At 33.5% G+C, this 23,268-nt stretch overlaps 3 protein-coding genes across 4 annotated transcripts; 1 reads left to right on the forward strand and 2 right to left on the reverse strand.

The window, feature by feature from the left end:
• Nucleotides 1–1,912: 1,912 nt before the first annotated feature.
• On the reverse strand, nucleotides 1,913–7,694 carry LOC103875357 (aspartyl protease family protein 2). The gene has a single exon (XM_033272520.1). It carries the CDS (start codon nucleotides 7,262–7,264, stop codon nucleotides 5,909–5,911), a length of 1,356 nt encoding a protein of 451 aa, XP_033128411.1. The 5' UTR covers nucleotides 7,265–7,694; the 3' UTR covers nucleotides 1,913–5,908.
• A 901-nt stretch (nucleotides 7,695–8,595) lies between these two features.
• On the reverse strand, nucleotides 8,596–14,458 carry LOC103875358 (protein CHUP1, chloroplastic). 2 transcript variants are annotated; one of them, XM_033272518.1, is made up of 10 exons: nucleotides 14,281–14,458; nucleotides 13,770–13,851; nucleotides 12,834–13,065; nucleotides 12,697–12,761; nucleotides 11,871–12,614; nucleotides 9,781–11,157; nucleotides 9,396–9,709; nucleotides 9,190–9,301; nucleotides 8,962–9,105; nucleotides 8,596–8,869 (listed from the first exon to the last, which is right to left on the reverse strand). In XM_033272518.1, exons 3-10 carry the CDS (start codon nucleotides 12,928–12,930, stop codon nucleotides 8,756–8,758), a joined length of 2,967 nt encoding a protein of 988 aa, XP_033128409.1. In that variant the 5' UTR covers nucleotides 12,931–13,065; nucleotides 13,770–13,851; nucleotides 14,281–14,458; the 3' UTR covers nucleotides 8,596–8,755. The 2 variants fall into 2 exon arrangements, with proteins under 2 accessions (XP_033128409.1, XP_033128408.1); XM_033272517.1 differs by lacking the exons at nucleotides 13,770–13,851; nucleotides 14,281–14,458 and having other exon boundaries at nucleotides 12,834–13,268.
• A 1,460-nt stretch (nucleotides 14,459–15,918) lies between these two features.
• Nucleotides 15,919–21,792, forward strand: LOC103875361 (piriformospora indica-insensitive protein 2). Its single transcript, XM_009153874.3, has 2 exons — nucleotides 15,919–19,959; nucleotides 20,372–21,792. The coding sequence occupies exons 1-2, from the start codon at nucleotides 19,750–19,752 to the stop codon at nucleotides 21,584–21,586; spliced, it is 1,425 nt and encodes a 474-aa protein (XP_009152122.1). The 5' UTR covers nucleotides 15,919–19,749; the 3' UTR covers nucleotides 21,587–21,792.
• The last annotated feature ends 1,476 nt before the right edge of the window (nucleotides 21,793–23,268 follow it).

Consider the following 23,268-nt stretch of genomic DNA (forward strand, 5'->3'; position numbering starts at 1 on the left):
GCACATGCTATCAACCAGCATGTACATATAAAATAATATCAATGTTTGAGAATTGATATGTATGTATGTATAGCTATTTAACAATTTTCACCAAAAAAACAGAAGCTGTCCTTTTTTTTTGTTGGTTAATGAAGCCGTCCTTTTACACGTGAAGTTGTGACTACACAACTCACGTATTTATGCAAAGGTCTTCACGACCAAATCATTACATGTGTATGGGTAAATACATGCATATATGTAAGGGTCTTCAAGTGTGCGCTAGACCATGATGCATTACAAAAACGTTGTTCGATTTTAATTATTCCATTTAGGTTCCTATAATTGTATGAATATTTAATACGAGTATGACAATAATTATACTTAATTTCCTAGCTGACAGCCATTATATATCGTATATCAAACAAAACCAACCGGTTACCATTAAGACTAGCTGGCTAGGCTAGTATTACTATCTCAATCACTTAAGAAAATGTTTTCTGAGAAAATGCTTACCAGATTTTGGATTGAAATACAGTAGAATAATTTTCTATCATATATCTATAAAATCAATGTACGTATATTATCATAAATGCCAATGTGTACTATAGTATATATGCATAAACTTAAAAAATCCAACCAAAATATGCTGATTTGTATGAGTGCATCGCTTTGTCGTCATCCATATTCAAATCCGGTAGAATCATGTTATTGACAAATAATCAATTGAATTTACAGGTTGAACGTTTTAAAAGTTTTTCTGGTATGTCTTCTCTACTAAAGCAAATAACATATAACATATACATTATGGTGTAATTCACAATTGTATTAGTAATATAGGGTACTGGGGTCGGCCTGCCCTACGGACGGAAAGTTAGACAAAAACTATTTTATATAAATTTACATTAATTTTATGAAGCATTTTTTTAAAATAATTGTAGATTGAAAACAATATTATAAACAAAAATAAATAAATAAAATTTGGAAATCATGTTGTTATTTTTAATAAATATTTTTGGACTGAATTGAAATGATATAATAACTTTCATTATTCTATGAAGAACAATCTAATATAATAAAATTAATGATGTCCGCATAAAATTATGCAATGATCATACTAGAGAAATATGTTAGAAAAAACTTATATTATCTAAGGCAAAACAACATTTTGTTAGTGTGAGTAGCTTGGTCTGTGTATGTTTTAATTAAAATGTGATAGTTTTCTCCTAATGAAAGTCATACTTCAACTTCCATGTCACTCTTTAAATTGAATACAGTCTATCGTAATTAAATAAGTTTAGAATTTATTAGATAGATTTTACTATTAATTTAGAAGTTATTAATATTGTGGAAACTTGCGTTATGAATTAACAATATATTTAAATTAAATGATAATATTGCATGGACGTTTTTTTTATAGAATCCATGCTCGTATGTAATAAAGAGCTTATGCTGCAAATGCGTGTAATTATCTTGCAAAATATATTTTTTCATTAGTGTATTAATACTTTGAAATAAAATTGTTTACCGTACAAACGGAATCGCTCAAAATTTTTAAATATCAGAGTGTTAGTTTATTCAAATAGCTATGTAGGAGTAATATACAATAATATGTTTGTGCTATTGTATTAAAAAAAGGTTAGGAGCACTATTTATCGTGAATCATGGACCTTAAAAAATAAATTGATGTAAACGGGTAAAACAAATAATTATAGGAGCACTATTTATCGTGAAATCGTGGACCTTAAAAAATAAATTGATGTAAATGGGTAAAGCAAATAATTATTCTTATGCTTTTTTTGCTAAAACATTATTCATATATTAAATGCTGTATACATATATCAAATTAGTAAATTCAATTTTGCATTCACTATATAATATTATAGATTTTATATGTATGTTCACTAATATATTATAAATCTATTGGTTCATCTAGTTTTTTGGTTTTTACAGGCTATTTTACACATTAAAATAAATAAAAATATTTTATTGTATTTTTGACACATGTAAATCCAATTAAAATCATCGTACTCGGTTTTGTTGATTTACATTAATTTGTCAAACTAGTATGATCGGATTGAATATCAACAATATCATAAAAGATGTTTTTATGACGTATTCGTAAGACGAAGAACACGACATTATTTCTTTATTAAAATATAAAAGTATACTGTTAAAAGTATTATTTTTAATTTGATACATGGACATGCGTCTGCTTCTCAAAATTCGAATTAGTGATATGTCTGCCTCCGTGGACAACTTGAGAGGAAAACAAACCTAACTTTATATATAAAGATGTGATATGTACGAGTAACTTCGCATTCACTAATTATTAACCAACATTCCAACATTCATTGTATTAAATACCATGTTCAAGTAAAAATAATAACATTAATTAATCGGTGGCTGGGGTTTTGTCTGTTTGCATGTCGATCCATCGTCTAACTGCAACCATCGACCAAATATTTTTCCTTTAGTTGTCGCGGAACCTTGTAATTTGTCGTAGATCATAGAAAATTTTAATTTTTAGTCAGTATTTTAGCGATTTGAAGTGATTTACGACTGGTCGCATGATCAGTCATGCAAGAAAAAAAACCAACAACAAGTTGCAGTTAGGTTGTAGGTCTGAGGTTGCATGTCGTAGAGACCTCGACCATAACTTCATTATTAGAACTTAGAAGTTTGCCGGACAAAGTAAGGATTCACTCATCATTGATGAGAATATACCACTTACTGTGTATAGGCCATATATAAAACGTGACGTGGGATGAGGTATGGCTTATGGAAGCAGATATGAAATATAATATACATTTGTTTGCTTGTATATGGAAGTGCTTGCACATGTGTGCGTATTATGATAAAAAATATAGAAAGTTGTGTGTATAAATACATTATATAAGCATAAGGAATAAGTAAGCATCAGTTTGTGGTCACACGCATGGGCTGTCTCTGGTCCCCCTGCGTTTCACTTTTCACATTTGTGGCCATTTGTAGCCTTCTTGTGTCACCTCTTCGCATTATATATTTTATACACACATATGAGTGTGGTAGCACTTTCTTGATATTAAAAGGTTTTCCAAGGTGAATATAAATTCTTTAAAGAAAAAAGTTTGGTTACAATCGATCAGCAAAAAGATTAGGAAGCGCTTGTGTTAGGGGAGCTTAGTTGATACTTGTTGCTTAACCTTAGTTCTAAGTTTGTTGTTACAATATCCTTAGATCTTTCCTTGATGCTATAGGTTCTTTTACTTTTTTGCGGCCTTTAGGATCAGATCAGCTCTCGAGCAATCTATGATTCAATTTCGATTGTAATCAAACCTTCATTATTCAGTTAATGATATTTACAATTTAGCAAAAAAAAAAAAAAAAAAAAAAAACAATATCCCGAGTCGTGGGTGCTCTTTTAGGGCTTTGATCATCATGACGCCATGCTTACTCCTTTCATTACGTCTTATTTGTCTTAAGAATACGTCTCAGATCTTATTACATTTCATGAGTACTGATATCTTTCTAACTAAAAGAAAAAAAAACACTTTTTAACAAACAAGTGCGCTCGTACTGCACACAAGATACAATTTAATCTATAACATTTTTAGAGCTTTCGACTAAGTTGTATGCATAGTTTGTAGATATGCTTTTTAGTTTATAGATATGCAATCAAACTTAAATATTATTATTTGCATTTCGCAAGACGCTTTTGTAATTTTGCTGTTATTGTCTTCCTAAAAACTGTTTACTATAAAAAATAATTTGAAAATAATGTATTTATTTTAAATAAGTTGGTTTTAATCGGGATTCTAGATTCATTCATGTCAGATTATTTAGCTTTTCACATTTTTGGTATTAAGAAAATAGCTACCAAACTAAAACATCTAATTGTTAGTATATATATATGGATCGGTTTTATATGACTCTGGATTAGGATACATAGTGGGTCAAAACATGGTTTCCTATTAATTTTTAGTTCATTTTTTTACAGATAATAATCTTGTATGTTTGAGCGGGATCAATTTTTTCAGTTTATCTGAAATAAAAGCTTTTAATTTTAAATGTTGGTAAGAATTTATTTTCCTTCAAAATTCACCTGTATATAAGGCTTTACTGGGTCTTAGTGTCACTTGTTATAGATAAAACGATCATAGGCAGTTTGGGCCAAGAAGTCTTTTGGGGCAAGTTAGGCAATTTTCGGCCGCTGTATGGTTGTCGGTGCCTCTAAGCAAAATAACGGGTTGTACTTTAGTCCTCCTTAACTAGGCAAATGGATTCGGACCTTAAATTTGTTTTAATTAATAAACTAGAGCTTAATTGCGGATATTATTTTTATTTTATAAATATATAATTAATGTATAATTTTACTATGATTTTAAAAAATTATATTTATTTATAATTTTTATATATAATGTAATTCTATAATTTTATTGTTTATGTTTTTTTATTTGACATTATTAATATATAAAAATTTGTTATGTACATTTTAATTTATTATTAATTGTTATTATATAAAAATATAACATCTAGTTCGGTACATAAATTCGTAACTTGAAATAATCAAATAGATAATCTCACTCAAAATATATATTTTTAGTTTTTACAGTTTTCATACAAATTTTTTTTTTTAATTTAGTAAGTTATACTATATAACAAATATTTGTATAGGATCATTTTTATTTTACTTTTGTGTTTCTACAAATATATTTTAGCATCTACAATTTTAGTATATAGTAGGATTTTATAAGTAAATTTTATACATGCTTTACAAATTTAACATGTTTTAATGGTAAATGATTTTTTAAAATAAAATAAGTTAATTTATTAATTTAATATTTAATTTATATAATACTTCTATTTTAATATAATATAGGCTATAAATAGAAAATTTATGAATATATCATACAATTCTTTTTATAATAAAATCTTAATTAACATTGTTTAAATAATATTACACTTTTAATTATGAAATTAGTTAATGCATTATTGTATAAAAATATTTAATTTTTAGTAAGATATTGTTAGATTTTTGTCAATAGATTTTTATAATTAAAAATAATATTAAAATAATTTTATAGGTGAAGTTGTTATATGTGTTGATTATATAAGATATGATATCTTAATAATGCCAAAAAGTTAATTTGAAATAAATGAAATATGATTTTCTAGTGAATGTCCATTTATAAAAAAATCACACATGAATATGAATAGAAGTTGTAACTTTTATTTTAATAGAATGGATAGATAGAGTATCTTAGGGAATCTCTAACCCAACACTATTTTTTTTCTTCAAAATAGAGTAAAAGTAAAAAAAATACGCTTAACTCTACTCAATTTTTTGCTCCATAATAAATTTTATTTCATAAATGGAGTAATCTATTTTTTGTTTGTTCATTACTTTATTATGTAATGAGAAATATAATAGAATTTGAGTATTTTTATTTCAAACTTATTTTTATTTCATTTTGAAGAAAAAAAATGAAGTTTTACGTTGAAAATACTCTTAATCTTTGGATACAAAAGTTCCTAAAGTTAGAGTGTATACTTATGTTTGTCTTTATAAAATAGAATAGATATTTCATTTAAAACTTCACTTTCAGCATAAAATTGGAACTTTCAAATTTATATAATTTTCTCATGATCATTTCTAATATAAATAAATTAGAAAAGCAAGAGTAACTCAATCCTTGTGAACACCATTTAATTTGAAGGGTGCTTTTATTTATTTATTGCTGTGTGCCCTACTTTTTCACAGTAATATAATTATTGTATTTCAAGTCCGAAATTATACAAACTCCAAAAAGATTATTTTATTCCTATTTTCGGTAACAGTGAACCGCCATCCAATCCCGTGCTTCCAAAACGAAAAGAAAAAACAGAAGTAAAATAAAAAAGGATAAAAGAATCTTTGAGCGAGTCGAGAACAGAATATTCCGGTGGATCATCACGGCGAAGCGCAACCGTGACGAGAAAAACCCAGCCGAGATCTATCTCTATCAAATTCAAACAAGAACCCTTGCTGCATCAGATTCCCAATCACCGAGAATCCCACCTTCGGATTCACCGATTGAATCGCCAGACACTGGATATGTTCCTCCGTCTCGATAAAATAATTCCTCGGCGGCGGAACGAACACCGCACCGCCGGCAAATCCGAATTTCAATCTCGGCATCATCTTTTCCGGCTTCAAAACGCCGGAGACGTTAACGCATAGATCGAATCCCGGAGTCTGCTCCGCCGCAATCGGGAGCCTGATCCGTCGTCTCATAGTCGCGACGACCAGTCGATACGCCGGATCAGCTAAAAACGCGAGGGTTGTACCGGAATCCACGACGGTTCCGCCGTTACCTGAACCGTCGATTTCCCAAACGGAAGGATCGATTCGTAATTTCGCACCGTTAACGGAAATTGATTTCAACCGAACGTAATAAAACGTCGGAGATAACGGATTCGTTAGTAACGGAGTGAAGGAAAGCTTCGAAACGGCGTCGGATCGAACTCCTCCGATAGTGAGGTAACTACTCGGAGGCGGAGAGAGAGTGTAATCCATTAAGCAATACGAAAACTTGTTACCGAATCGACGGCCCAACTGCGAAGCGAAAGAAATAGGCCCACGGCCCAAGCCCATAACTCCATGGGCTCCATTAAAACTCGTACCCGATACGCTTTGACCCGAGATCCGAAACCCGCATCCGAAAGCGACGCTCTTTAGATTCGCTTCCCTACCGGAGCTAGTCCTCAACGTCGTCGTTTCTCTAGCGAATAGACCGGAGGTCAATGAACCGTCCGCGTAAGCATACTCGTACGGACACGTGGAATGGAGCCGGGTATGGTTACATTTCTGGGCCCGGCTCGGTTTGGGCACGAGTCGACAAGTCGGGTCGTAGCAATGAGTCGGAGAGAATGTGGAGGAGTGGCGAGGGAAGAAGACGGTGGCCGGAGAGTGGAGAGAGCAGTTTCGACAAGCGGAGCACTTCACCCAAACGAGATCGCTTCCGGTATCGGCGATCAGGAGTAGCGACTGAGGCGGTTGGCCGATCCGGAGATCCACGAAGTATTGACCCGACCCGGAAGAAGCGCCGGAGGATACCGGAGATTTGACAAATGGGATGGGTTTACGGCGGAGAGATAGAAAATGGAGACGGCGAGTGTCTAAAGCCAGAGCTTGCGTCGGAGAAGGTAACGGAGATTTACGTAGTAATGGAAGCTTCAGGTACTCGTCATCACTCACGGCGGCGAGATACGCCGGCGGGAGGAGGAGTAGAGAGAGTAAAGAGCAAAGGACGATAAGAGGTAACATTGAGAGAGAGAGAGAGAGGAAGGACGAGTGTACGTGGGGTGTCTGTTTGTTTTAAGAGATGAAGAAGAAAGAGCGTATAGTATACGGTATATTATACGGTTTTGTCAGTATGTATGGTCGAAAATCGAAATGTTAGGACAGTGTAACGTGAAGACTGAAAGATTTCAGTTTCGGGGGCAGCAAAAGAAAGCTTTGGCTTAGCTGTCTAAATGTGTTTTTGTTTTGTTTCTTTGTTCCTTTCTTTCACTTTAAATATCAAAAGCTAATGTTTTAATCTCTATAGAAGTGTAATAATATCATAAATATTAAACAATTTCTCTTTCATTTTATAATCTTTGACGTCTTAAATAATTGATTTTTACATTATATAATTTTAATGCAAAATTTATACTCCCTCCGTTTTTTAATATAAGTCATTTTACAGCTATGCACGTAGATTAAGAAAACCATTAATTTCTTATATTTTCTAAACAAAAACATCATTAATTATTTGCCTAACCACAATTCAACCAATAGAAAAATATAAAATATATTACCATTAGTCATACAACATTAATTATTAATAAATTTTACATAAAAAACCGAAAATGACATATAATTTAGAACAAAAAAGTTTCTCTAAAACGACTTATAATAAAAAACGGAGGGAGTACAAAACTATACCTGTGTGAGTGTGACTAGTTATATCATTATTAGTTATATATAATATTTATTTTAAACAATTGTGTAAAATTAAGAAAAAGAGGAAATAATTAATTTTGTTTTTGAAATTATATTGATTCTTTGTAGTGATTATAATCTTAATCTTAGATCCGTGAATGTATTTCATTTATTATATATGGTCGGGTGATATGGGTGATTATTATGACAATAATTATTACTAATAATTATAAATGTAGATCTTGTTTGGACGTGTAAAGTACTATACCCAAGAAATGGACCCTGTATGTTAGGTGGTGGCAGACTGGCAGCAAGTACTTAATTTCAAAAAATGAAAACATGATAATTTTTCTTTATATGATTACATAACAACAAAACCTTGTTACTATTACTTGTTGTTATATGCTGAAAATCCATTTCTGTTCACTTTTGTATGTTACTAAGCATGGAAACCAGCTTTATCAACATTTTGTAATGAATTTAAATAGGTAAAAATTAATAAGTAATGTAAAACATTAAAGAGGAAGAAGATTCGGGTGATAATGTTTGCATGGCTGCACATGGTATGAAACATGTGACTCTTATGACAAACCACAATTATTTTATCTTGTTGCAGTAGTTTGGGAGATTACAAATTTATTGCGAACTTATTATTTAAAAACTAAGAAAAATAACAAAATGAACTTACAAAAAATCTTAAAGAAAGTTTTTTTGTTCTTGTTTTTTACAACAATCTATAACTTTCACTGTACTATAAATCATTTTCAATCTGACAAGTATGTGGTGGTACAATGATACAGAGAGACAACGAAGTGAATGTAAATAAGAAACTCAGTTTACAGATTCTTCATTGTTATTAGTATTGTCTCCTCCAGATTCAGTTTTGGCTCTGCTTCTAAGCTCTTCAAATGCTTTCATGCTTTCTGCATCAAACCCTCCAGCAAACTGCATCCATACATCATAGACCAAACATTTAGTTAGACATCTATTCATATGATTCTTATCTTCTTGTTTGATTCTAGTGTTTCTTTTATTACCTGATGGACTCTAAAAGCAAAACGAACACCTTGGAGAAGCAAGAACTCTCTGTTAGGGTCTTTATCAGATCCACTCACTGAATCAAGCTCATAAGCTACTCGTTTCATGTACTTCCTCGCCAGCTGGACCGACGAAAGCTTGATCTGTGTGACAAAAGAAACATAACATTTTTCAAGACTCAAACATATATTATGTAATAGAAGATACAGAAAGAACAAACTAAACACCTTTCCAACAACGCCAGAATCAGACAACCAATCAACTGGAATGCCAAACTCTTTGTATCGTGAAACCGCCATGTCTCTTGTACGTAAAAGCGCGTATACACTTTGCTCAACCCTGTGAAGCATAGCAGAAACCAAACGTTTAGTAAATCAAGATTTGGTGTGATTTGATACTCCTTTCTTTGCCTTTGAGGTTGATATTAACTTACTTCTCAAGCAACTTGTACATCTTCTTCAACGCAGGTTCACAAGGAAGATTCGGATCATCGACAAAGGAAGTCACTTGCTTCTCAAGTTTCATGAGATCTTGATACTCAAAAGCTGCTTCTCTTAACGCGTCAGCTTTGCCTTCAGGCCAATCAAAGTGTTTAAGAACCGCCCTCTCATCAACCAAGAAAGAGAGCTCCTCATCTAGCCAGCTAACGAAAGCCAAGAGATCTTCCACGTCGGTGAAAGAAGCAGCTCTAACTTCAGTTGCTAACGACTGAACAAAGTCCCCTTGTGTCTCCACATCCGCTTTCACCTGTCATCAAAGTTTTAAAACTTAAATTCTAGTTTCATTATATTAAGTAAAAAAAAAGTGAGTGTACTTACTGCTAAGAGGAACGTTGATCGGTTCTCGATCTCCCCAATCATATTGCTCCTAGCTTCAGATGAGCTACCAGTTCCTGGAGAGATCAAAGAAGGTGAACCATCTTTCTTCGCTTCACGTTTCATCAGCGACTGATAAAACTCAACAAGCTCAGGAGCTCTGTGAACTTTACTCCCGCTTCCCGCTCCTCTTCCAAGTGCTCCAGGAGGAGGCGGTGGCGGCGGAGGTCCACCACCGCCACCACCAGGTGGAGGAGGGGGAGGCGGTGGACCACCACCAGGCAAAGGAGGTCTAGGGGAAGGCACATTAGTGCTTTTACCACCTCCAGCTGATCTTGGAGGCGGGCGAGACACTCTAGGAGGTCGTTTCTCAATATCCACAAGCTTCATTTTCGCCACGGCTTGCGCGTTTTCGCTAGCTTTACCATCGTTGTTGCCGTCACTAGACTGATCACTTGCGGTAACCGTCCTGGTCAAGGAGGGAACCGAAACTGGCTTCTCCTTGAGCTGAGCAAGTTTAGGAGGCAAAGCCACATTACCTCCAAACCTCTCAGCTCTCGCTTGATCTGCCTTATGCTTGATATGCTTCTCCCTCTCAACCGCAAGCTTATGCCTATCTTTATACGCAGGATACTTCTCGTCCAGAACATTATCCACCGACTTAGACATCACCTGAAACGACGCCGCAACGTTATTCAAAGGCTCACCCGGTGAAGAAGCTTGTTGCTGTGTTCTGATTCTTGGAAGATTCGGAGTCTCAGGTGTACCAGGACTTTCTTGATCCACTTTACCAAACGTCGTTATAGCTACTGATTCACCAGCGTTTCTAATCATCAAAGACTCCAAAGGACCTCTCTGTTTATTCATACTCACGCTAAGTCTCCCAGGCGATCCTCCATAGAACGATCTCGAAGGAGAGGACTGAACGCTTGAATCATCTTTACTTTTACCGCCCCATCTCTTAAGCTTCTGAATCAAACCCGGTTTCTTGCTGAAGCTACTAAACCTACTCGTGGAACTATCCATCGACGCGTTGTCGAAATCGTCGCTTCCGGGAGACGAAGGTTGAGAGAAGTTGCTTTCCACGTCGGTGTCTCCTTGGCCACGCTCTGAGCCAGCGTACTCTAGCATCAGCCGTTTGGCCTTGGCTTGGGACTTGGGGCTTAGGTTCTTGCTTAAGTCACGAGCTGAGATTTTGCCAGCTGGTGTTTGGTAGTTTCTTAGCTCATAACGTAAACATGCATTGACCCAACGGAGGTAAACAAGTTCCTCAACTTCACTGAACCTGTTCATCTGAAGCCCTTCCACTTGTTTTAGCAAGTCTTCGTTGTTGTGCTTCAAGTTGTTAACCTCTTCTCTTACTTTCGCCACTTTATCACTCTACAGAAAGAGACAGAAACATTTAATCTACAGACAGAAACAAACTTTGATGCAAGAATCATTACAGTCAATGTTCAAGAAATCACTAGACTAGACTAGGCTTTAATGAATTATTGATTTATTTTGTATATATTTCATATTTATACAAGAGAAAAAGACCAAAATAACACTAAATCAAGTTTTTGTTTCCAAACTAGCACTCAAGGTCAAAAATCACAAAAATAGCACTTAAAGGGTGGGGTTTAGGGGTTAGAATTTAGGGTTTAGGGTTTAGAGTTTAAGTTTTAGGGTTTAGAGTTGAGAAGTGAGGTTTTGGGGATAAGATTTCAAATTTTGAAAAATAAAAAAATTTAAAATTTTCAAAAGATAAAATGCTATTTTGGTCATTTTAGTTTTTGAGTGCTATTTTTGTGATATAAACTTAGAAATGTGCTATTTTGGAGATTTGCCCTTTATACAACATATTTTAGTTTTTGGGTTTAATTATAAAATTATCATTATAAATTATCAAAACAAAAGAAATTAGACAAATTTGTAGATCTGTACTAACATAATTGTTTAACTTAACAGATTTAGATCAGTTTTATCCAACTTTAACCGATTTAGAATAATTTAAACTGATTTGAGTTATATAATCGGATTTTAAGAAAATCGTTTTCGGATATGACCAAGTTGATGCCTAAACTGATTTTTAGAACAATGATTACACTTACCTCAGTCATGTTTGAAAGAGCTGAGATTCTTGCTTCTGCTGAGTCCAGTTTAATGGTTAACTCTCTCTTCTCATGTTGAAGCTCTCTGTTCTTCCTCTTGAGTTCCATAACTTCCACTTCCATCTCCTGCACAGCTTTCAGCTTCCTCTCAACTTCACTGTCTTTGTTCATCGCTTCTTCTTCTTTCATCTGAAGACTAGACACATGCTGCTTAAGCAAAAGCAACTGTCCTTTCGTCTGGTTAGCGTCGAGCTGTATCTGCCTCTGCAACTCCTTGATCTTGTTTCTCGCAGCTTCAAGCTCTTTTCTCACAACACCGTTCTGCGAGATCTCTTCTTGAAGCTTCTTCCTCTCCGCTTGGAGAGAGTTTATAGTGATGTTCAGCATATCGATCTCAACGGTCTTGATCTTGAGCTGTCTTTGTAACTCGACGATGTCAGATTCTTGCTCTTTGAGTCCGTAGTACTCGAGCAGCTCCCCTTCGAGCTTCACTTCTCTTTCTTCTAGCTCTTTGACTAGCTGTCTCAGCCTCTCGAGCTCGCTGTCGTTGTAGGCCATCTCGCTCTCGTATCTTCTCTCTTTCTCTGCTTTCTCCAAGCTGTTGTCATCGCTAGGTAATGGATACTCGATCTCACCGGATAAAAGATTTTCAATATCAGCATCTAAATAGTCTGAGAAGCTTTCACGAGTCTGATTGATCACGCTGTTGATCAGTTTCACTTCTTCTTCTTCCTCCTCTTCCAGCTGAAAACATCATCTATCCATCAAGAACATGACAACAACAAACAACAACAACAAAAAGAAAACTGTTGGTAAGTACACTTACACTCTTATCATTGAGATTGTTGTTGGGAGACACGGCCTGTTCTGTATCGCCTCCTTTGCCATTTTCTTAAGAGTAAACAAAGAACAAAGTCAGAATTTATAAATGCAATCAAATGGAGAATCTCGTGTGCTTGTTACCTGATGGTTTGCTCGGTTTGGGAGGTTTACGGTTGAGCTGCTTAACAGCAACAGCTGCAACAGAAGCAGCAACAACAAACCCTACCCGCACAATCATATATTAAAACCTTGAATTGTGAATAAACTCTCTTCTCCGTCTCATCTACAGATCTTCTCCAAAGATACACTACCAGTAATAACTTAATCCATAGTTCCTCCAAGGAAAAATTTAGTCCCAATCCAGTTCATGAACCTTGTAACATATTTGTTTCAGTGTAAGAGAAGATCCCAGATACTGACAAAACTTTATACAACTATGTCCACCCAAAGAAAAAAGAAGACACTTATCATCAGAAAAAAAATTCAATCTTATCAGCTTTATGGACCTCTCATGCATCAAAGGCCAAAATCATCAATAAAGAATAGTGGCTGTTATTTAGCTCAAGACAGATGAGGAAATAGACATGTTTGGTTAATAAATGGACCATGACCAAGAAGCAAAGTACTTATGTGAATCTAAGCAGCCGTTAGAAAAAAAAACACACTCAATAATTGCCTGAAAAAATTATCCTTTTTGTCTCTTGTGTCAAACCACTTTACCAAACTAGACGGTGAGCTAAACACAAAAGGATATGATGACATTTACTATCCGTGAAGACCAATCTACTCGATATAAAGATTAGTTATCTCAAATTGGGTCTAGAAACAAAAAGAAAACGTTTGCTTAGAGATTATGTTGTGAAGTTATGGGACCAGTACCAAGTAGAGGTGTGTTGCTACGCAACGTAGCAGTAACCAATCACAAGAAAACAGAGAGGTTTAAGACCTTTTCATTATCTTCACTCAAAAAGCCAGTTTCTTCTCACAGCCATAGATTCTTTTCACATGAGCCTTATCTAAGTAAACAAAACTCTTGTATGAGTGACTGGGAAGAGATAATAGAAGAAAGAATCTTACATGATAGGGTGTGGAAACTCATGGTAGACTAGAGAGAGACTTTCAGTAGATTCTGATTCTATTTTTTATTTTTTTTACCAATCTGCATAAAACACTTAAAGATTAGGAAGAAGATAACACTGTTTTGATTCAGACATGTGCCAGTGAGGATTAGGACAAGTGGAGAGAATGAAATTGTACATGTACCAAATATCTGTTATATTGTATGGCAGAGGAGTTTTCTGGTGTCAACAGCTCACCAAAGACAAGAACAGCTTTAATTGTTGGTGAAATCGATTTTGAATTCATCAAAAGAGTTAGGAAACTTTCTTTTCTAAAACAGAAGACGTAACTCTTAACTATGTATGACCCAGTACTCATCTGACTGTAACTATGAAAGTAAAACCCTATAATAAACTGAATGTCTAGAGGAGGAAGAAGTGGATTCAATCAGACAAAACTCAAAAAGATTCGATTTTTAAGTAAACCCAGTTCGTGAAAAGCAAGATGAAAGTTTTTTTAAGAAGCTTACCGGGTTTCAGATTAGGGAAGGAAGATAAAGAAGAAGAACAGATCTGTCCCTTTGGTTGCTGATAATGTCGACTGGTGGGCTTTTGATAGTTGACAATGTCGTGAAGATTACATTCCATTAACGTTTTATGTTCAGTAAATCGCTCTTCAAAATTTGAATTTTCGGAGACATTGTGAGTGGGAATAGTATCAAAATGGATTCTGTAGTGTGATTGAGATTATTCCTAACTTTATTACACTTTTGAAACCAAAGATTGGTTTGTTTCAAATTTTAAAACCAGGACTGAATTACATGACTTTACTCAAATAAACCAAAGTATATGGATTTGCTTGGTTTTAGATTTTCAACAATCATAATAACAAATGTTTCTCTTTTGTACAATCTGAAGATAGATTCAAGGGTTGTTCAAAAAAAAAAAAAAAAAAAAAAAGATAGATTCAAGAATGGTCAATTCCATTTCCATCTTTGTCCCCCGCCTCCTCTAGAACCTTAGCTCTTCCTTGGCCTGACTTAGCTTCATCCTCCACCCACGTTCTGCATTTTCATTCATCTCTCATTAATTATCAAGCTGTTATCAAAAGATCATTACTTTGCAATACTCTATTGATTTTATTACTTATACTAATCATTTTTACCTGAGAATTCGAAGAGCTTCAAGAATACATCTTTTGTCAAGCAGTGATTCAATCTTGGATTGTAACTCACTCATCATCTCTTGTAACTTTCTATGCTCAACTAGATTAACAGGTTTATTCCACTGTTAACATCTCATCTATGTCTTCTCTCAAGCTATTAAGCAACTGTTTCTGACAATCTATAGCTGCTTTTCTCTTTCAAACTCTCAGCAGTTTTCTCTTCTTCTAGTGTTAACTCTAAAGGGATACAACTCTTCAGTTTCAACTCCTTGATCTCTCTCTACTTGAAGCCTCTCGTCCCAATATTGCAGATCTTTCTAGCAAATCTTCCATTTGGTGTTGTCAACAGTCTTGAAAGTTGGAAACTGCATTGATATTCTTCGTATCTATATAATCTACCTTTGTCCTTGATATCTGGACTGTAAACAAATCAGGTTTTTAAAGTATCTGATAAAGCAAAGCAATCACCGTTATGCACAAATGTTTAAAAAAAAGTTATCACACCTCTTCCAAGGTTTCTGGATGGAAATCACACTCAAATTGATCTTTCCAGTAAATCAAATCGAGGTTTGTAACAAAACTGCAGTCACCATACATGTTGAAACAATAAGACATCAAAGAACCAAAAACAATAGGAGATGGAGTAATAAGCTATATCTTCTTTATACCTTTCAGGATAAAAATTAATGTTAGCATCTTCCCCGGTTAACTTGCTGAGAGTTTATGCCTGCCTCTGCCAAGGCTGAAATGAAAAATCAGAAAAGAAAACTACTTACTTAAATTCAATAGGAACAACTTAAGAAGTGGTAATAAACTACTAAACCCAAGTAGAAATGTATGGATTGCCTTGTGTGTACTCGAAGTCAGGGTGGTAGTATTCACTTCTTCAAATAGCCAGCTAAAGCTATTGCTGGTACAATCCCGTGCTTTGGATTTCTAAAGGCAAGAAAAAAGAACATATTTTCTAATCAGACGTTGTTCACTAAAAACACAAAGTGTTTAATGATATCCGGAACATGTTTGAACGAACTAGCCATCTAGCATACTCTCGTCTAGAACACAACTCATCTGCCATTCAATTATCTGAACAACGTAACTGCAAGTTACATGTTCATGATCAGAGTTGGACAGCTAAGGCTCAACTCATATAGCATATGATCTGAGGCTCATGCTTAAAAGCTAAGTTATCGTATGAGAGAGTAAGTTCTATCTAAAGAACCACTTTATGAGGAAAGATACAAACTTTGTTTACTTTTCCAGTGAGGAAGAAGAGACCCATGACTAGGCAAGACGACTTGAACGAGTGATGGGAGGTTGAAACGATGTCGTACGAGTAAATGAGCCAACTTTGGGAAGGTGAAGGGTGGATTTGGTGACTTTGTAATCGAGAATGAGCACATTTCTCGTCCTCAGTAACGTCAATTAGTGGATGCTTCCGCAACGAGAGAAGATGGATGGGGAAGAGATGCTTGCTGCTGTGATAGTGGGTGATACCTCTGATTTGTACGGAAGGTTTTGGTTTTGAGTTTATTTTCCGGTATAGTTGAATCATCTATCATTTAAACAAACATGTAGATTAGCGGTTTACCTGGGGTGAGCATTTCGGTTTAAATTCAGATTTAGTTTGGGTTGGTATCGGTTCGGTTTGATTTATTAGGATTTAAGAAAATTTTAGTCCAAATCAGTTTGGTATGGTTTTTATTCGTTTTTATTCAGATTTAGTTCAATTTGGTTTGTATTTGGTTTGGTTATAGATCGTTTGCGTTCAGTTCACGGTAGTTTTTTTTTTTAGTTTGTTCAGTTAAATTGAGTTGATATTTAGTTTTGTTCAAGATCGGGTACAAAAATATAATTTTAAATTTTTTAAAACAAATCATCACACTAAATTATTTGTATTCATGTTTAAACGTAAATCTAAACATCTGATAAAAATATAGAACATAATCTAATAATTTTATATTATTATCTTCAAACATAACATAAATATAATAGATAGTTTTTAGGTTTTGAAGTTAGAGCATAACATTCATATTTATTTTATTTTGGTTGTCTTTTTCTATTCATTTATAAGAAAAAGTACAAATTTATGTTTAGTTGTTTAGATTAAATATCTTAAATTTTAATATTATTAGTATTTTTTTTGTTACCGTATATTTAATTAATCTAATTAAAAAAATACTTTGGTTTTTTCGGTTCAGTTTGGTTTAAACCGAAGCAACATAACCATTTGACTTAATAAAACCTTTAACGGAAAAATCGCATAAAAAACCTTGAAAGTGTCTTCTAGTGGTACTTTAAACCTTCAAACTGACATTTGTATCACAAAAAAAATTCAATCTGGCTTACTTGTTCATCAGGTAAAAATCTAACATGTTGTACATGTAAATATGATGATGTCTTGGGTTTTTTTCAAAAAATTAATTATTTAATTAATAAATAAAATAAAAATCAAAAAATTAAATAAAAATCAGATAACTAAATAAAAATTTGGAAAATAGAACAAAATTCAGAAAATTAATAAAATTTCAAAAATATATTAGATAATATTAAAATACATAAATGAAATAAAATTTAAAAAAAATAAAATTAAATTAAAATACAGAAAATTAAACAAAAATTAAAGGAAAAATCACAAAATTAAAAAAAAAAATCAAAATAGTTTTTTTAATTACAATATTATTTTTTATAAGAAAACAAATATATCATCCTTGACAATAATAATTTCAAACATATCACTGATGACGATGGTGGTTTCTCACACAACTATTAACAATGACACTTTTGACATATCTCTAAGATACTTTTTGACACCATCGTTAATATGACGGTTCGACAACCATCATTTAAAACGGTATCTACCGTTTTCAAAAAACTTGACATATCTACCGTTCTAAATGCTATAAATGCTGGTTGTCGAAAACACTGTTATTGACATATCTACCTTCATTTTTAGCGATGATGTCGGAAATTATTGTTAGAAATATGTCAAAAACGTCATTGTTAATGGTTATGTGAAACCACCAGTGATATGTTGAAATTGTTATTTTCAACGATGATATGTTTTCTTTTAAAAAATAATCTTGTATATTAAAAAAACATATTTTGAATTTTGTGATTTTTTTCTTTTACTTTTGTTTAATTTTCTGAATTTTTATTTAATTTATGTATTTTAATTTAATCTAGTTTATTTTTGCAATTTTATTTAATTTTCTGATTTTTTGTTTTATTTTCTGATTTTTTTTTGAATTTTATTTAGCTTTCGCATTTTTACTTAAGCTTTTGGTTTTCTTATTTAATTTTATTAATTAATTTTTTTTTGAAAAAAACCGACACATCATCACATTTACCTATACAAATTTTTATTTGATGAAAAAGTAAACAAGGTTGAATGGTTGTTGTGATACAAATATCACTTTGAAAATTTAAAGTGGTAATCGAAAAACTTCAAAGTTTAAAGTGTTAATAAATGCCATTTTGAAAAAACATTATGCGATTTTTCCAATCTTTAACCAAATGGTCTATACATATATTTTTGTTTGATTTGGGTTAGTTTGGGTTTAGTTTGATTCGTTATGGGTTTTTTTTGCCCACTCCTAAATTTATCATGCTATTTGCATTTGGTTCATTTGTTACCCATCTTGAATCTCACACTACTCAATACAAAAAGGATTTTGGTGTTCCGTTTTACTATCTGTGTAGTTAATTTATCAACTAATCTCTTACATTTTGAACGCCTTAATGTGTATCATCTGGAAGATATTCGAATGAAATGTTAATGGGACGCTTGTGGCCTGGTGGTCAAGGACTCACATATGTGGGTTTTGCCACCTAAGTTCGAGTTATGATCATTGTTGATTAAAATGAAGTGAAAAAGACGGTCTTCCTAAATGCTTTCAGCGGGCTCCTCGGTTCAGTTCTGGTGGATGGTCATTAGGCGCTAATCGAGTTTTTTTTAAAGACATCTGGATACCAAAATCATTAAAAAAAGATATTCGAATGAATTTTGTAAAACTCTATTTTAGATTGTGGATACATTTGAATTTGATCCAATTCAGAACAAATACCAGAAAAGATCAACAAGTTAAAAACGAATTCAATAAAAAAAATTAGTACTATCAAATATTTGAAACCTTAATAAAATTACTCAAATATTTAATTTATATTTATTCTGAATATGATATATAAGAGTAATTAAACTCACAATATTACTAGTCAAATTTGAAATGAGTTTGAATCCAAAATAAATCTTATACAAAATTATAAAATATCCCTGAAACAAAACCTATTGTAACCAAATCAAGCTTTGCAATATATAAGAGGCTGAATCCAAAAAACTCAAAAAAAAAAAAAAGATATGAATAAGAATCTGCACGCCTAGACTAGACCTATAAAAAAGGATAATCTTTGTCAATAATAAAGACATTAAATTCAATGGCTACCTTGGTCTATGTGCTTGCTGGAGTATTATTTTCCACATTAGCCTTCTTCTTTTTTCATAGTGATATATCAAAAGAAAAGGTTAATACGTGTATAATAACATGCATGGGTTATGGGAACAAATGCCACATTTACTTTCCTGTGTGACAGAGACAACAACATATAACCAAATGTCTTTCTCGTTACAGACCCTCGATTTCTTTTTATTTATTTCTTTCTTGTAACGCTTGGAGGCTGGAGCTATAATGAGAAACCCATTGACTCCCAACGACCTCTCGCTCTCTCGTCAATAAATAATCATCCCATAAGACAAAGAACCCCAGAGATAAACCACCAAACTTATTACATAGCTAATCACATAGCTCTTTGGTTTACCTCATTCCTCTGTTTTTCCACAATGTCTTGGATTCACTCTGTTCTCTTCCTATTTCTTGTTTTCCGGTGGTGCATCGCCGGAGAATCATCATCGCCGGAGGTAACTGATGACGGAGCTCCGATGGAGATATCAGAAAGAGAAGCTCTTTACTCAACGATTCAAGGGTTTCTTGGTGATTCTTGGAATGGCTCTGATCTTTATCCTGACCCTTGTGGTTGGACTCCTATTCAGGTTTTGTTTCATTACAACAACCATTCAATCTTCGATTCATGCTTAAATCCACGTGTGTGTTATTTTTTGTACTTGTAGCCAAAATAAAAAAAAAAATTTGTTTTTGTCCAAGGAATTCTTGATTTTTTTTTTGTGAAGATCTTGAAAATAATTTGTTGTGTAGTTGTCTGAATAATTGTTATGTTCAAAATGTCTGTCCACTTTGAAAATTCCATAACCAGTAAGTGAAACTTTAAAGCTTGAATGCATCAAAGTGCATATCTATTTCCATATAAGATCCACTTCCCATATCTTTAAATGTTTTACAGTATGGTTGGCTTCAATTATATATGTGCACATTGATTGACCCCACCACCCAAAATTTTTGTTATATTCTTTCAATAATTTGAAACAATTATTTTTGGATTTTCAGGGTGTTTCTTGTGATCTCTATGATGACTTGTGGTATGTCACGGAGCTAACCCTAGGTCTTGTTCATGAAAACTCGCTTGCTTGCGCCGCAAGTTTGGAGATAAAGCCGCAGCTATTCAAGCTCAAGCACTTGAAATCTCTCTCGTTCGTCAAATGTTTCACGTCTTCTTTAACTATATCCAAAGAAGATTGGATAAGCTTGGGAAGCAACTTAGAATCTCTCGAGTTTAGATCCAACCCCGGTTTGATTGGTGAACTTCCCGAAACATTTGGAAGTCTCACAAACCTAAAGTCTTTGGTGGTTCTTGAAAATGGGTTCAACGGGAAGTTACCGACGTCTCTCTGCAATCTATCGAGCTTAAAACGGTTTGTTCTTGCGGGAAACTTGTTCACCGGAACGATTCCAGATTGTTTCAATGGGTTTAAAGATCTACTGATCTTGGATTTGAGTAGAAACTCTTTCTCAGGGACATTGCCTTCAACTATCGGAGAGATGGTTTCGTTGCTTAAGCTTGACCTAAGCAATAACCAACTAGAAGGGAAGTTACCGCAAGGAATAAGTTTTTTGAAGAATTTGACACTGTTGGATGTGAGGAACAACAGAATCTCTGGTGGGTTTTCTCAAAACGTTGAAAAGATTCGTTCCTTAACAGATCTGGTTTTATCAGGAAACCCAATGGATATTGATGACATGATGGGGATAAAGTGGGAGAATATGGGCAGCTTGGTAGTTTTGGATCTTTCTAAGATGGGTTTAAGAGGTGACATCCCTTATGGTTTAACCAAGTTGAAAAGATTGAGGTTTCTTGGTCTGAACGACAACGAGTTAACCGGTACAGTCCCATCAAAAGAGTTGGAGACTTTGCCTTGTCTTGGTGCTCTGTACATCCACGGAAACAATCTAACGGGAGAGCTTAGATTCTCAACAAAGTTTTACGAGAAGATGGGGACAAGATTTAAGGCTTCAAAAAATCCGAATCTTTGTCAGTACGATATCGTGTCAGAATCTCGTAGCTACGTGCCTCCACTTGGTCTTAAGCCTTGCAGCAAGATGAAGAAAACAGAGGGTGGTTTGGTAATTCTACAAACGTTGAGAAACCTTAAGAAAGAGGAGTCAAGTTCATCAATGTCTTTGATGGTTACAAGACGTGTGTTGTCAAATGGGTTGACGTGGGATTTGCTTTTGGAGCTTTCTCTTATTGTATTATTGATATAAATATGTTTTTGTTTGTTTGATGCTTTTGTAGTATCGATGTGTTGGTTGATAGATTTTGATGTCATCAGTTAATTAAGAAAATCAAATCCTTTTGGATGTAACAAGAAGTCTGGTTTCTTCTCTGTGTCTTGATATAAAACACGCTGTGTAATGTGTATGTGTTGTAATGTACTTATTAATGTATGTATGGTAATTATTTTTTTTTATAAACTAAAAAGGTTTGTAATTTCCACTTTCTCAAGTAACCACTAACCACAACACAAGCTCTTCAGCCACGAATCATCATCACTTGAGAGATAAATCGTACATCTCTATACGTCCAAATTATGTGAACATATTAAGGTTTCTTATGTATAAAACGATTGGTTGTGACTTGTGACCATAACTGTTAAATGCTTTTAAGTGAAGATGCAAAGCATTTAAGCATATATATCCAAATATAGCTAACTTTGGTGTCTCAGAAGTCAGAACTCTGTTACTGGTTGCAAACAGACAATACAAACCAAACCAAACAAAGCCTTGTATTGCCTGGAATTTTCTGATCTTCTTTGCTGAGAGAATTTAATGACTATTTGTAAAAAAAAAATTATGAAATTAAAAAGTAGATACTGTCAATTAAAGATGAGACAGTTAGGGTTTTTAGTATAGACTGAAAAACTTCTATTACTTTTTAACTTTTGTTTAGGTTTGCAGTAAGCTTTTTACGATCATTTATAGCTATCTTTTTCTTCTTACGTAGCCTCTGTCTCATAACTCCATAAGTTATTATTTGTTCATAGGTGGCGGCTAACGTACTTTTAGTTACTATAACCCATAAAGAAAAATTAATTGTTTGGTTGTTTACAGTTTTGAAAAGATTTTACGAAGTGCTCAAAAAAAAAAAAAAGATTTTACGACATTAAAGCTATACACAGAGCGGCGTTTGAACGGATATGTAAAGTGTAGAAAATGTTCATGAATCTTCGTTAAAGTTTTTTTTTTAAATATGGTGCATTTGCTAGTAGATTGCATACCTAACCCGTTGTACGCATTATTTATTTTTATGACTTTGAAACATGGTAATTTATTTTCAATGATTCAGTCAATTAATACATTTGTCAAATGTATCTTGTATTTTCTTTACTAGTACAGTATTTAATACTTATCTGAACCAAAATAATTTTATACTTCAATCAAATCCAAGTAGGTGCATTTCTCTACAAGTCTACAACCACACATTGATCCAATATGTGTTATTGGAAACCGGAACTAAAATCAATGATGATATTTTAATTAATGACTCTTGCAAGATACAAAGAGCCGTACGGGTAAATAGTAAAGTTAGTAATGAATTTCGTTTCTTTTCACAAACTTTTAAATCATCCTCTGGCAACCTGGCGACGGGTTTAATGTTCATGACCTCTTTGCTTTTGTATTCTACATGCATATTATATTAATTTACTTACTGAACTCCGTACAAGTTTTGAAATAATGAATCGTGTTGATTTGATTGATTTTGTTAGTTGAAGATTGGAATTGCTATTTATTTTTCTAAAAGAAAAATGTCATTTGTTCAAAAAAAAAAGTTATATCCATAAAACATGTTTACGGGCCTGTGACTGGCTCATATCACTCACATAGAAGCATACAAAAGTTCGAAAAGACTATTAACCAATTATGATATCAATACTATTAAAAAGGAA

This window comes from Brassica rapa, chromosome A06, assembly GCF_000309985.2.
Source record: "Brassica rapa cultivar Chiifu-401-42 chromosome A06, CAAS_Brap_v3.01, whole genome shotgun sequence".
In the NCBI taxonomy this organism is placed as follows: Eukaryota; Viridiplantae; Streptophyta; class Magnoliopsida; order Brassicales; family Brassicaceae; genus Brassica; species Brassica rapa.